Here is a 13729-nt window from a genome sequence, read left to right on the forward strand (position 1 = left end):
ACTGATAGCCATAGGGCCTCAGCTGCGCCACCACTAAGACTTCAGAAACTTGGTTATACTTTCCCCTCCCACGAACGCATGACACAGTCACAAACACCGATCTATTGATTAGTCCCTTTGGTTTTGTGGGAATGTATGGATTGCCACCATGGAGGAGTGAGGGTTCATTCGCGGGGTTTTACCATAAGACGAGGCTGGGTTTTAAATTGGTCTAGTTCAAGCTTTTAGGTGCCTGCAATTACGACTATTGTGGTTTTCTCAGGTGATGGAGGTTTGCCTTGGAAGTTCTATGGAATTGTCATTAGTGGAGATAGAATCCCAGTCTGAACAAAAATAGTCATCCTAAGAACAAAGAATACGAAGTGCAAGATAAATGGCAAGTAGTCAAAGCGCCGTGGATATCGATAACAATCCAAACTTAGATATCTAATCTCCAATCAAAAGCATGAACATCAATCATGGCATCTCATACCAAGACGGACAACTTCGCTAACTATCAATACAAGTTTAAGTAAAAAAAAAAAAAAAAAAAGGTTTAAAACAAGAATGTACTGTTATCCATATCGTGTCATTGTCCAAAATGATGAGACGAGAACTTTTGGGCGCCAGTATAGCAGATTATGGTAGACTTCAACGTAATCCGAGCGTAAATCGTTAATGGGAAGAAGAGAGTTCAAGTTGCCACAGATGTTCTCAAAAATAAGACAAGCTAAAAGTAAGCCTCGGTATCTTCTGCGGAAGGCCGGCGGTACGTTTGAGAGTCGAAGGCAGAGTATAATCGGAGGCCGCAAGGTAGATATAATCATATCTCGAATCCTTCAAGGCCCTCGGGCTCCTGACTCTCGGCTTCCAAAGCATCCACGGCGCGCTGAAGCTCGTGCTCACCGACAATAATGGTCCCCGCTCGTGCAGTGCTGAGGAAGCTGATCTCAACAGCCTCTATTGAGCTGTCCAAGTCAGGCTCCAGGTGGTGGGTCAGATTGCCGTTGCTGGCTAATTTGCGTCCAGAACCAGGGGTTGGAGGTTTCACGGGCCCGCCTGATCCGACGCTCGAAGAGAAAAACCGATTCATGGTGTCATCAAAGGAAGAAAAACCATTGAAAGAATGAGACATAATTGTGGAAGAACCATCCATGATGTCATCGCCTCGAGCATGCGTAGCGTCTGCCAACCTACCAGCTACGCCACAAACAATACCAGTAGCTTCTAATGGAAGCCTGCGCAGATCTAGCACTATAGGAACGAGGATCTCCTCTTTCGAGCCCAATAAGAGACTGGTTTCATCATCTGGCTCGGCAGGGGCTGTAGGGTCACTCGAGAATCGAGGCAAAAGCCGCTGTTCCAACAAGAGTGAGGCTGCAGGATCGGCAGCCGTCATGGTAAGAGATAGAAAGCGTGGCTTGTCCACGACAAGCGCTATTGTCAGCGCATCGCGCAGTATAGATATAGAGCTGACCTCACTGCTGTCACGATGGTGAACCGCACATTGAACTAAGCGGAGAGATTTATCAACCGAAGGAGTGATGCTATTCTTTCGTAAGGAAGAAAAAGTGCGAGTCTGTAATTCATCAAGTGACGATGGTGGGGGAGTGGGTGGGGGAGATCCCAGGCTGCTGGTGGACCGAGGGGACACGGGACTGAGACAACTGTTGAACTGGTTGTTGTTGATGAATGCGTCCGTTGACATCTCGAATTGAAACCCACGCTTTTCCAGAGTTTGGATTACCTGCGCCTTGCTACGCAGAGGAACAATGATATAGTCTGAGAAGTAAGTGGAAATAAAGAATATAGAGCTGCATATAGCACCATTAGCACAACCTACGATCACGGGGAAAGACGAGAAGAAAACATACATTCCCGCCATCGCTAATGGACTGGTGAGTTCGAGTACTCGTTGGCCTGCCTCGAGGCCTTCTCCATAAACTTGCATGGCAATGAAATCCTCACGGCTAATAGACAAGCGGCTCGGGTTCGATACGTTATCTTTCGCAAACCGTTCAACCATTGGAGCGAAATAGTCATTGGCGAGTTGCCTAGGACACATAATAGAACATTCCACAGGTGTGATGGAGAGGTTCAAGAACGCAGGTTGAGAGCGTTTGTGGACACCGTCGGGGCCCCCATGTTGGAAATCTGCAGGATTCCCACTAACTGGAGGTACCTCATGAAAAAGGACCTGAAGGATTGGATTCAAAAAATACGGGTAGAGGTCCAGTGGAATATGGACGAGGGCCAGTCGGTCGTCCTGCATTACCATCATTGTTGTTAGCAAGCTAAGTCTCAAGAAACGAAGGATCACTGGAAATGTCCAGCAGTTTTCTGAAGAAGCCATATTCAGGAACCATGCTGTAAGATGGATCTAATGCATGTAGGACATAATAGGCTCACCATGAACTGGACCTGAGCAGAAATGAGAGATAGCGACTGCTCCATCTTTTCAGGTGTATTGTAAAGTCTGTGTGGCTCAGGAACAGGTCAGACGCCGGCGCTTCACGAGGGCGATCCCGTGAATAAATCACTGGTGGATTTAGTGCGGCGCAGGACAATAGAGCCAGGCTGAATTGAGGCTCTTAGGTGATGGCGTGGCAAGGCTGGATTCCAGCAGGTAGAACTATATATAGGAATGCAAATCAAGGAAGAGCGAAGACTTGACTGTCCACTCCGCGTGATTAATTCCTGTCGAAAGTTTGGAAGGTGCAAATGATATACTAAGAATAATAAGGAGGTGGTACTGGTGCAATTGATAGCTCGCCTTTGTGAGCAACGAGATGAGCCGAACGACGAAATATTTTCAGACGGACTGCAGTCAGAACAGAGTCGCTTCGTCTGTTTGTCTTATACTGCATAGTTTCGTCTCTGTTGGATCTTTTGAGACGTTGAACAGTCATTCCTTCTTGTCGACCGCCTTCCGTTACGCCATTTTCTGAGGGAATGATATCAATAAGACCAGCACGCAAGTAAGGGGTTGTCGAACGGTGATGCTATAAGAGACGGGCGATCAGGGAAAGTCGAGGAGCATGGCATCAGAGATGGTTCGAAGCACACCAGAATCGGAATGAGTCAAGAAGGTGGAAGAGAACTTGAACAAGGGCTTCTCAGGTGACTTGGACTCTATGCCTATTCTGTATGTACAGTACTTACGTTTTTTTTTCTCAACTCACTCTATTACACTCCCTCTTCTTCACCCTTTCCAATGCAATGCAATGCAATGAATTAATAATTCTGTGGTCGGCTGCTCTTTCCAACTTTGCTGAAACTTGAGTCACTGAAGGTTTGTTGCAAAAAAAGGTCCCCACACAGATATCCACAATCGTTGGAAGCTTAACCAAGGCAAAAAGAAAAAGAAAATAAAATAAGCTATAAGGGTATATATGACCGGTTGTCCCTCCCTTCAGATTTTTTTTTTGTGGCTTTTTGGCCCCTTGAGGCCTGAACAACCGCTTGAGGAAAATTGGTTAATGCCTTATCCTCTTTTTTTACCTAATGATCTTTCGCAATAGATATAGCCGTTGGCCGAGTGGTTCGTCCAGCTTTTATCTCCAGTGTCGTGTCTCCACCAGCACCACTGCTTATCAGCAGTTGTAGCAAATGAGCAATTCCGTTGCGATCGCCACTCCGCGATAGGCGCCACTACCGATAAATGCCTGTGCTTTTGCTGGTCAAATCCTCCCGGCGCACGGTTGCTAATGCCAATCCAATGGCCTTGCGTGGGCAGATCAGGATTTGAAACGACTGATTCATGGCGGATGCTCATGGGCTCCCCGCACTTTCAAGCAACAAGGATCATGGGGTAACTTACTCAGGCTAGTCAGGCACCACAACACTGATCGGTCACACCATCTGCAGTTGGGTAGAGTGTGGCAGCACCATTCGTATCGTAAGATATGGACCTCCACCTCTTCGCAAGCCGGAGGGGGCCCGTTTTCGATGGGAGATAAAGCGGGTGGGTTTGGGAGGGTCCCAATGACACCGCAATGAGTTGGGTGGAGTCCTGTCCATCCACGGAATGCCAGCGGGAAACCCCCCTACGATAAGAGAAGCCTTCCACATTCTTTGAACCTGCCCTAATCATGGCACCACCCACTTCCCCTTCGGAATATAACAACGGCGGTACAACCCTGGTGCAGGCAGATATTGTTTCGTCTAGCAAGCAATATCACTCCAAGAGCGTCATACCAAGAGATGTCTCTGAATCCCGTCGGAGGTCAACTAGCTCGTCATTCGCAACGGCAATCACCACAAATTGCGAGTCGAGTTTTGCATTCCTCGGCATTGCCGGTTAAAACGTCCAAGGCATTCATCTGACTGCGCTTGCAGCGCTACAACAGCAAATAACTATGAAATCTATGTCCCATGACCTTCTCAAAGCGCAGTCTCTATCTTTCACAAAACTCACTAGCATGGTCGTTTTTGAAGCGCTTTCCCATATCTTGCTCTTCATGCATACCGTTGTCTACCTCTAACCATCATCTACAGGGACTGGTAAGAGGCAGTCAAAATCACGACTCTCGCATTCATTCGCTCCTGGGAATCTCAATCATGCGATCACGTCGCCATCTCGGTGATCTACTAGTTATGCTTGCATAATCAGTCTCTGACGTACGTAGGGTCCACTACATCCCTTGATTGTATTTGACGACCATACTGCTCTCTTAATGAATTGGGTGTCTAGCGTGCCAATATATACCCAACCTGACTATTTGCGACCTCTTCTTCCCATTAGGCAGATATCATCGCCAGTTTCCAAACTGATGCGGGCTCCATAATGAGTGATTTAGATCCCTTGTCGCTTCCAACGGTTTCACATGCTTTTCAACTTCCTGTCTCTGCAGTACTTGTCCTCTTAAGTCCTAGTCTCTTGGGGTCTATAAAACATGCGTCTAATGACCCATTCTCCGTCCATTTCGAATAATACCTCAAGGTCCACTGGCATACATACCTTTCCGATGAAGGAGCCCTTATCAACCATCCAGAATCTACGGGGAAGGACCATTAGCTATACCATATAGATACTTAAAGCTAGAGAGCCAAGGGCTGCTACCAACCCTTCATGGGATAATGGTCTTATTATTCGAGAATACAATCATTACATGACCCGTACATAACTCAACTAGTCGTCATCTAATCTCGTCCAATGAGAAGAATGATCGGATTGCCCTGTGCTCTGAAACATGTCAGGATTTACCACTAAACCATGACCGTCTTACCTACTACCTATCAGACGTCATAACAACCTAGGGTTAGTAGTATACGGTCAGGAATTCCTTCATAATGAAAGGATCCAGAGCACCAATATGTACTAGTAGCCCGGTCATTGTAAATAGCTTAAATAGCCAGAGCAAATCTCTTACTTGAGTCTCGTCATTTCCATTCCCCTTTCATCTGCAATATATGAAACACACAACTTCCCCCCAATCCATGCCAAGTGGACCTATATACATGACCACAATATAAACAACAACAACAACATAACAGACCCAGAATCCCACACCCACCCCTACTAAACCCCTCAATCCCCTCAAAAAAAAAAAAAAAAAAAACTACTTAAAATGCCCACCAACCCAAACCCCTCAAAGCAACTACCAACCCACACCATCCGCCCAGTCTCCCCAATCGACCTAACCCGGCTAACCCCCTCCCAACAAGCCATCTACAACTGTCTCCGCTCGCAAGGCTGGACGGACACACACTGCAGCACCTGGTTACGAAGCACCGACCACATGCAAGAGTCTCTATCGGGGTGGTTCCGCGCGCAGGGCTGGAGCGAGGAGCAGCTGCGGGCGTTTCGGGAGCGGTGCGAGGGGGAGTTGCCGGTGGGTGTTGCGCCGCCGCCGCCGGTTACGGGGGATGATGGGTGGCAGGCGGAGTTTGATTTGCAGGGTAAGTTGCTTGGGGAGGCGGGGAGGAGGAAGAGGGTTGGGGAGGAGATGGGGGTTGGGTTTGGGGTTGAGAGGAAGAGGAGGATGAGGAGGTCGGGGTAGTGATAGTGGTATATGTGGTGTTGAAGGTGGAGGAAAAAGGAAGAGGTGTGCTTTTTTATGGTTGTGTAATTTGATGAAGGGATTGCCTTCTGAGTCTGGCTTGTGGTTATACTTTTTGTTTTTGTTTTTTTTTTTTATTTTTTTTTGTTTCTGATACCTTTATGTGCGAATACGAACTACAGAGGGAAAATACCCTAATATTTGTTGATGCTCCGGAATTGTACATACTATCCTGGAGGGAAAGATATGGAGCTAGATACTGTAACCAAATGAATAAGAATCACATCTCTGCATAGCTGTTCACGCTACCTATTATGATGAGAGAAGAGGTCCTAAGGGGTATGCTTAAGAATAGAATTCATCAGGCTAAGCAGAGGTCTTCATGGAATCATGGGAATAGTAGCCCGAATATCAGACGAGATAGAAAACAGAAGACGTGCTCTGTAGGTAAGGTAAACAGTTATACATGTGTATACATCATTGTTTCAAATTCATTACCGAGTTTGTCTGTCTGACAACAATACAAGTTACATATATCCCCAAAGCAGCCCAATGATTTTTGGATTTGTCTTCTGAGCCAGAGCAAGAAACCAATCACATAGATAGAAGAAACGATGACAACGCCGGCAATGCATGAATCATCCCAAACAAACGACAATGGTATAAATCGAATCCTACCGAGCCAACCCAAACGCACCTGGTATTTACTCCTCGTCGACTCTGGCGCGTTTGGAGCCACGGTCTTCACGATCGACTTCCTGAATGCCGTAGCGCTTCTGTCCAGCTCCGCCAGTGACGTCGGCAATCATACTGTCGATGCCGAAGGGATCAGTGGTGTCTTTCTCGAATTGAACAGGGCCATCACGAGCCTTTTCATTTCGTTAGCAGTGATTCTACTATAAAAGTTGACGAAAGGGATGAATTGAGTTACTCACCTCGGCATCAGCGGCTCCACGGAAGCCTTCCTTAGCCTTGCCCAGAACTTCGAATCGGTTCGACTTTTGAATCCTGCTCATTTCTCCCTCGGCACCACCCTCGTCGTCGTCGGCGTCGACTTGGGCCCGGGGACGGTAGATGCTGTTGATGGCGTCCTGCGCAGCAAACAACGGCTTGTCATAAGGGTTGTCCTCGTTGAACCCGGAGTCCATCCCACTTGTCTGGTTAAACAGACGAGAATCCCACATAGTCTCGGAAGACTGAGTCGGTTTGGCCAATCCCAGAGCGACCTTCTCCGAGATGTCACGGTTCTGTTCACGAGCCATTGCCTGGATACGTCTCTCTGTACCCATTCTCGACTGACGGAGCTGTCTCTCGTTTTCCTGACGGCGCTCGCGACGCATGCGCTCACGCTCCCGGGCAGCTCGTTCGTCGTCACTAGGAGTGCCAGACCGATCAGAGGACGGAGACGGACTGCGGCTGACACTGCGAGAACGAGAGCGAGAGCGAGACACGGCACGGGAGTCGCGACGGCTGCTGGTAGCTCTCTCTTCGCGGGCCTTCTGGGCAAGTGCCCGCAAGTGTTCTTCCTTCTGCGCCTTTTCCTTTTCCGCTAATTTTTGCTGCATCTGAGCACGCAGTCTAACCTCCTCACGAGCATGTCTATCGGCAGTGAACAAAGCCTCAGCAAACTGAGCAAACTTATCGTTAATAGTAACGTCCTGCAGGCCACGACCATCTGCGGCCAAACGCTTATCGAGCGGAACCGTATAACCCTTAGGATTCTTCCAATTCGACACAGGCGGTGGGATCTTCCAGGCCTCCTGATCTTCCGCCGTAAGTTTCCGCGGCGGCGAATGCATGATCGGTGGGGGCGGCGACGGCGGTCCACGAGGGATCTTTTTGTGCTTGAACTTCGGCGGTTCCATAGGATCCTGCTGTCTTTCCACGATCTTCATGATGCGGTCATTCTTCCGAGAATTATCACCCATCTGGTTCGCAGGCGTATAACGAACAAATGTCGGCTCCGCCCGACTACCACCCTTCACGTTCTTAGGCTTCTGTGCTGCCACGGCTCCCGACACCAGGTTCGCCAGCGCATTCTTCGTCTTCTCCATCTGTGCTGCGACTTCCTCTTCTGACGGCCGGTCAAGCGAGATTTCACCCATATCCACCCGCTGTCGGAGCGGGATCAAGTCCTTAAAGGAGGCGTGCACAATCCGGTTATCGCTGTGGCCTCGTCGCGCGATCGCATCGTATTTGACCTTTCCCTCTGCATCAACCTGGACAGCAAGTGCATTAGATGTCGATGATGAGCCTTTCCGGCCCATGTCGAGCGGATACTGTGCGACCAAAATCTCGGGGAACGCGCCACCGTCGCCAAAATCCTCGGGGGCTCGAGGACGCCATCCGGTACGGTTTCCATACGGGGGAGGGCCGGTTTTCTAAGGCGTTGATCATTAGCATCCCAATGACACATAAATATCACATCTAAATAAACCGGGATGAGCTCACCCTTAACACAATCTGAGACTCATCGATCTGGTCCGCGCCCACAACCCGCGGACCACGGGGCTGCGCGTGATGCGGGATCTCCTCATCCTCACCGGTGTATTTCGGTTTTGGAAGGGATTTAAAAAGCCCCTCTGCAATGGAAGTCATTGTCGAGGGGGGGAAACTGTTGATAAGGGAATGGGGAGAGAGAAGTGATTGATAAGTTGAAAGTTCTAGTGGTGGTTGGATGCTTTTTCTCTTTTTGGCGGCGGGATTGCGGGAGTGGATTCTGTGCCGCACCGTAGTGTCTTTTTCTAGTTGTCTCGTCGTCATTGTTTCCCGATTGGGAACACATCCATTTTCATAGTTTATCACTCGATATCAACAAATAAACCTACCGCTGCAGTACTGGGAGCAATACGGTCGGGACTTCCCTCTGTATCTGTATGACACATATAATAGGGCTATAAATATATTTTTAGTTCTTTCTATTTTTCGTGAACTTCTATAATCGTCTAATCCAACATTGACAATGGCGTCTGATTATGTCTAACAATCGTTGACTGGAGCCAATGTCAAATATTTTAGTTTTCTGGATTCACAGTCATACACTAACATAGCCACAGAAGACCATAGTCACGCTTAGGAGAGCGAGGTAGTTAGAGAAGGGAGTTCCATTGAGTAAGTACACCAGGTACAACTAAGCTGTCGCCATCCCAGAACCTCCATCGTATTCACCATCCAATATGCCCACACCACGGCCAAATTGCAAAACGTGCGTAGTATCCAGCGAACATCGAACCACCACTTATCTCCTGCACCAGACCAGTCCAGCAAGTCAGCAAAAGCAGGTATTGCATTCGCTATGTGATGTCAGCATCCCAAACGCACAAGTAACCAAAGCACGGAACACACTCAAGACAACGAAAGGAAGGGAGGTCGGAGCAGAAAAGAAAAAGACATACCAAATCAGAAAGGCTGGTAGCGCTTGTGAAATTCAATATGACTGAGCCCGCTCATCTGAAAGACTGCATTGAAATCCTTAGCATCATACCTGATCCTGTCCTTTGGCAAACACACATAGTAAGGCTGGCCAGTACAAGTGTTTGCCCAGTGACCGGCACACTGTGTCTCAGCGATTTGCTTGACAGTGAGGTGCATACAATCACCATTGGGCGCGTGAAACCAGAACTTGCGGTCTTCCTCAACAAGGTATGGGACCTGGTACATTAGCTTTCCGGAGCTAGAGGCTATGAGCGAGAAGTTAGTACCTTGCACTTATTCTCAGCTTTAGTTATATACTAGGCATGACAGGAAATAGGGTCGACGATACCAGCAGAAACCGCCATCGGCTTGTTCACTTCGAAAACGTCGGGGTGATAAGGCTTAGGTATAACAGGGTCAGACACATTTACAGGGCGGCAGACACAATGGCCAGGGAATCCTGCAGCCTACAGCTTATGTTTTGTTAGTGAGTTTATAGCGTCATGCTCATCTTAGCGTACCTTTGGGCAGTAAGTGGGAGCAGGGATAACGCCAATGTATGGTCCGCTGGAGGAGCAGCTCAGGTGAAGTTTGGGTCCGGTGCAGCACTGATAGCCAGCTTGAGCAGGAGTTGCGCCAGGTGCAGCCAGAACAGTGGCAGCAGCAGGTCTAGTAGAAGAAGTGAAAGCAGTAGAAGTAGTGGGAGTCGCAGTCACGGTGTACTCTTCTGGCTGCAGCTTTGGCCAAGTAGGTCGGTACTTGGCAGGGGTAACAGTAACTGGAGTATTAAAAGCAGCAAAAGGTGTGCCCTCTTTGGCATCGGCATCACGGATTTCAGTCATGTTTATGTATGGTCAGTTGGGTAAGAAGGTGTGGTTACGCGGTCAAGGGTGTTAAAGGATGTGACCGGATGAGGATGTAAAGTGAAAAGATCGCGAATGTGGATAATCAAAGAAGAGAATATCTGAGGGGGGCCTCAGGTAATCTGAAATGATAGTAACACCGGCAAACAAATGGTGGGACTCCAGTGGGATCGTTGGCATGACAGGCAGAAGCCAAAGTCCGTTACCTATCGGATGCCTCCCCTACTTCACTTGAAACCTCAACAAATCATCCTGGCTTTTATTTCCTGAAGACAAACTATATTCCACAACTTCAAGTATTCCATTTATTACGAATGCTACTAGTGGTTTATGCTATTCATACTCCAAGAGCGCAGAATAATAAGTCTATCCGTCAGTACACCAAACATGCAACAGGCAAAAAGCAAAGCTGTGCAGTCCAAGAGTGGCGATGTCCAAAACAACAACATTGTCAACAGCACCACAGTTATTAACATATCAATACAGATGTCATGCGTTCACCAGATACTGGCTAGCTTTCATCTGGCATCAAGTGAGTGCGCATAGGGCAAGCAATAGCTTCGGAATCAGTGGCTTCTACATAATGCTGTGCCCCGTGGTATGTATACCAGATCTTCAGGGTCTTTGGCAGAAGAGGGGCCGGGTCATAAAAGCCAAGGATATGGAACTGCTCATAATTAGCTAATCGTATCCCTGTGAGATCGCTGGGCTGATAATAAACTTACCTTGACCATGTTTTTGGGAATCACCAGCTGGCTACGGTCGACCAAGCCAGCCACGGGGATAGTAACATCCACCACCTCATATTCTTTATCAATGCCGTTGCCCTTCGTCTTTGAAGGATAATGGCCATACTCGGCCTTAGTAATGACTAGACCGTCCTGTCTTTCCTCCTTCGCTTGCTTCCGCCGTATCTGCTCAGTCATAAGTTCAGTCGCTTGCAGGCTTTCTGCTCTCTTTATTGGCACCAATTTCTTCAGCTCCTTCTGTCGTCGAGCTATCACACGCCGACGGTTCTTCCTTTCTCGTGGCCGAATGAACCCAAATTCCCACGCGCAGTATGCCACCCATGGGAATATCACAGCAAGCGCGGCAGCGTCCGCATTAACCATGTTAACGGGGCAGACAGCGATAGGAAGTTTGATCTTTTGGCCAAGTCTACTCCACGAGACCGTCATGACAAGGCCATGGGGGCCTTCAATTCCAACACCGAGTCCCATGCGAGTCAGTTCTCCAACCTGCCTTGACCCTTCAATCTTCCACGAAAGTGACAAATCCATGTTGACAGTACTGGCCACTTCAACCCGCACAGAGCGTGGTTCATTTGCCGGTGGCAATGCATAATGGCCCTCGGAACTCCATTCAGAGCGCATAGGGTCATTGGCGGCCGTTCCAGAGAAGAGATTGCGTGCATAGCTCAGTTGTAAGCCACTTGCTTCAGGAGAAACAGAGAAGCCTAACTGCCAAGCTTCGCCCACCTTGTCTTCTGCGCGCTGCTTGGACCGAAGCTGCTGGTACTCGCTCTCCTCTTCCTCGCCCTCTGGCTCTTCGTCATAGTCATCCATAAAAGCAGCCTGCTTGTGAGATTTTGGGAGAGATAGCAAACCAACCTGGAACTGGCTAAGCTGTTTGGGAATGGTGAATGCAGAGTCGACGTCCAGACCAATGTCAAGAAAGGGGCTAAGCAAGCGCTCTACAGCGCCTGGCCAGCTGATAGTACCACTTTGCCATCTACAGTAGGCGTGTTTCCTGTCACCCACCTCTTTCATGACCTGAACAGCCATTGCTGGCGGGCACTTCACAGGCGACTTATAGAACGAACTGCTAAAGTTGACGTTAAAAGGCTTCGCCCCGGCAATGGGCGTAAAAGCTTTCGTCATGTTCGCCTGCATTGACGGAACAGGCAAGACCATGGCACCAACCGAGACGGCAGAATATCTGAGGAACGAGAAAGGCCGCTTGCTAAGGATGCCCTTCTGGCTTGCAACGTCGCCAAACACATGATTGACAGAGGCCCCAAGCGTGATCTCCTGCGAGGCTATAATTGGTGGCAAGGGAACCTACACAACACTGTCAGCCACAATTCCGGCTGATCACAACAACGCCTCTCTTACCTTACGTATTTCCGTAGTTCCATCATTAAGCTCGACCGTAAGTTTCTGGGCCAGGTGCCGCATCTCACCCGAAATCCCAGCATTGATGACCATCTCCGGCTCATCGCCCTCAGCCTCAGCCTCCTGCTGCTCAGCACCATCCTCCACAGGCTCATCCCTCTCCAACTTCCCCAACAGCTTCTTCGGCGTGGGCAAAGGCGCCTTAAAAGCATACCCCACATTGAACCTGGACGGCCTAGCCGAAGGCACATTGACATAAACCTCACCCTCGTCCTCATCGACAGAAATCAGATCGGAAGCATCAATACCCAGGACAATGGAACCCTACCAGACGCAAAGAAACAAAGAGAGCCCACCAGGTCAGCAACAACGCCCCAAATCAAACCCCCTCCCGAACAAAAATAACTGACAGGGAATAATGATAAACATACCCGACTCTGCACCATAGAATTAATGGCCTTCCTCTCCCTCCGCTTCATAGCCTCCAAAAACCACTTCCGGAACTCCTCAGGCGTCCTAGCCCTGACACCCACCCTGCGTTCCCGCTCCGCCTCCCCGCCCCTTCCCATACTCCCACCGGGTCCCCATTCCGCCCGGACGCCCTCCGCACCCAGAAGATCATACACGGTCCTCTTTCGATGATCAATCAGCGTATCGTACGCCTCGCGGATGCGCTCGAAATGCCGTCTCGCGATCTCCTGCCACTCACCGGGCTGTTTGTCCGGGTGGAAGCTCAGCGTCAGATTCTTGTACGCGGAGCGGATCTCCGCGTCGTTAGGCGGCGGTGTCCGGGACAACCCCAGGAGGGCATAGTAATCCGTTTCTTCAGGGTAGGATAATAGAGCCGAGTAGTCCGGTTCCGCTTCGGTGGAGGGATGTGCTTGATTGCGATCCGTGGTATTCTCTGGGTATTCGGAGCCGGTGGTCCATTCTTGGGATGTTGTTGCTTCAGCATGGACCCAGTCCGAGGACTCGGATGAGTAGGACGCTTCCATGGTGACTGTGCTGTTGGTTCTCTGGAGGGGGGCAATCAGTTCAAGAATTAGTTGTGGAAGTGGCGACGAGGCATCTTCTTGTGATGATTGGTGTTTCGAATTGATCTTAGTCGGTAGGTGATACGTCGGGGAGTTTTTTTTAACTATTTTTTCCTTTCTTCTTTTTGCGGGGATACGTTTAGCTGTTATTTGGGATGACGTCGCGGGAAAAAAGTGTCGGGGGTTCGGATGTGGATCCCCGTTGGTCCCGTGTACGTACCTTGACGGATTCGGTATGGTGGGAACCTTTCAATTAAGGTACGACGTTTGTGTTCTTCCCGTTTTGTTTTGGGTATTACTTAGGTACTCTTGTCTTCATTGGG

The 13729-nt window shown here is 49.1% G+C and overlaps 5 protein-coding genes across 5 annotated transcripts; 1 reads left to right on the top strand and 4 right to left on the bottom strand.

Annotated features, from left to right (window-relative positions):
* Window positions 1-256: 256 nt before the first annotated feature.
* BDV27DRAFT_68411 (ACT domain-containing protein) lies at window positions 257-2600 on the bottom strand. The gene is made up of 3 exons (XM_032077302.1): window positions 2389-2600; window positions 1854-2245; window positions 257-1793 (listed from the first exon to the last, which is right to left on the bottom strand). The coding sequence occupies exons 1-3, from the start codon at window positions 2431-2433 to the stop codon at window positions 803-805; spliced, it is 1428 nt and encodes a 475-aa protein (XP_031930690.1). The 5' UTR covers window positions 2434-2600; the 3' UTR covers window positions 257-802.
* Window positions 2601-5549: 2949 nt separating this feature from the next.
* Window positions 5550-5981, top strand: BDV27DRAFT_154761 (uncharacterized protein; the record flags this gene model as incomplete). The annotated part of the gene is made up of 1 exon (XM_032072004.1): window positions 5550-5981. The coding sequence occupies one exon, from the start codon at window positions 5550-5552 to the stop codon at window positions 5979-5981; it is 432 nt and encodes a 143-aa protein (XP_031930691.1).
* A 463-nt stretch (window positions 5982-6444) lies between these two features.
* BDV27DRAFT_123581 (SKIP/SNW domain-containing protein) lies at window positions 6445-8629 on the bottom strand. Its single transcript, XM_032065901.1, has 3 exons — window positions 8433-8629; window positions 6917-8362; window positions 6445-6850 (listed from the first exon to the last, which is right to left on the bottom strand). Exons 1-3 carry the CDS (start codon window positions 8577-8579, stop codon window positions 6686-6688), a joined length of 1758 nt encoding a protein of 585 aa, XP_031930692.1. The 5' UTR covers window positions 8580-8629; the 3' UTR covers window positions 6445-6685.
* Window positions 8630-9067: 438 nt separating this feature from the next.
* On the bottom strand, window positions 9068-10428 carry BDV27DRAFT_123582 (uncharacterized protein). Its single transcript, XM_032065902.1, has 4 exons — window positions 9917-10428; window positions 9745-9862; window positions 9377-9661; window positions 9068-9274 (listed from the first exon to the last, which is right to left on the bottom strand). The coding sequence occupies exons 1-3, from the start codon at window positions 10235-10237 to the stop codon at window positions 9381-9383; spliced, it is 720 nt and encodes a 239-aa protein (XP_031930693.1). The 5' UTR covers window positions 10238-10428; the 3' UTR covers window positions 9068-9274; window positions 9377-9380.
* Window positions 10429-10540: 112 nt separating this feature from the next.
* BDV27DRAFT_123585 (J domain-containing protein) lies at window positions 10541-13544 on the bottom strand. Its single transcript, XM_032065903.1, has 4 exons — window positions 12804-13544; window positions 12373-12696; window positions 10984-12318; window positions 10541-10925 (listed from the first exon to the last, which is right to left on the bottom strand). The coding sequence occupies exons 1-4, from the start codon at window positions 13365-13367 to the stop codon at window positions 10770-10772; spliced, it is 2379 nt and encodes a 792-aa protein (XP_031930694.1). The 5' UTR covers window positions 13368-13544; the 3' UTR covers window positions 10541-10769.
* Window positions 13545-13729: the final 185 nt, after the last annotated feature.

The sequence above is a fragment of the Aspergillus caelatus genome (assembly GCF_009193585.1).
Source record: "Aspergillus caelatus strain CBS 763.97 unplaced genomic scaffold BDV27scaffold_33, whole genome shotgun sequence".
Lineage (NCBI taxonomy): Eukaryota > Fungi > Ascomycota > Eurotiomycetes > Eurotiales > Aspergillaceae > Aspergillus > Aspergillus caelatus.

Coding starts and splice junctions, on each gene's coding strand:
- BDV27DRAFT_123582 (XM_032065902.1), bottom strand. CDS start 10,237: ATGACTGAAATCCGTGATGCCGATGCCAAAGAGGGCACACCTTTTGCT. Junction 9,863..9,916: donor CTCCCACTTACTGCCCAAAG/GTACGCTAAGAT, acceptor CATAAGCTGTAG/GCTGCAGGATTCCCTGGCCA. Junction 9,662..9,744: donor GCCGATGGCGGTTTCTGCTG/GTATCGTCGACC, acceptor TCTCGCTCATAG/CCTCTAGCTCCGGAAAGCTA.
- BDV27DRAFT_123581 (XM_032065901.1), bottom strand. CDS start 8,579: ATGACTTCCATTGCAGAGGGGCTTTTTAAATCCCTTCCAAAACCGAAA. Junction 8,363..8,432: donor AGTCTCAGATTGTGTTAAGG/GTGAGCTCATCC, acceptor TCAACGCCTTAG/AAAACCGGCCCTCCCCCGTA. Junction 6,851..6,916: donor GTGGAGCCGCTGATGCCGAG/GTGAGTAACTCA, acceptor CGAAATGAAAAG/GCTCGTGATGGCCCTGTTCA.
- BDV27DRAFT_123585 (XM_032065903.1), bottom strand. CDS start 13,367: ATGGAAGCGTCCTACTCATCCGAGTCCTCGGACTGGGTCCATGCTGAA. Junction 12,319..12,372: donor GAACTACGGAAATACGTAAG/GTAAGAGAGGCG, acceptor AGTGTTGTGTAG/GTTCCCTTGCCACCAATTAT. Junction 10,926..10,983: donor TTCCCAAAAACATGGTCAAG/GTAAGTTTATTA, acceptor AATTATGAGCAG/TTCCATATCCTTGGCTTTTA.
- BDV27DRAFT_68411 (XM_032077302.1), bottom strand. CDS start 2,433: ATGGAGCAGTCGCTATCTCTCATTTCTGCTCAGGTCCAGTTCATG. Junction 2,246..2,388: donor CTGCTCAGGTCCAGTTCATG/GTGAGCCTATTA, acceptor ATGGTAATGCAG/GACGACCGACTGGCCCTCGT. Junction 1,794..1,853: donor CCATTAGCGATGGCGGGAAT/GTATGTTTTCTT, acceptor TGCTATATGCAG/CTCTATATTCTTTATTTCCA.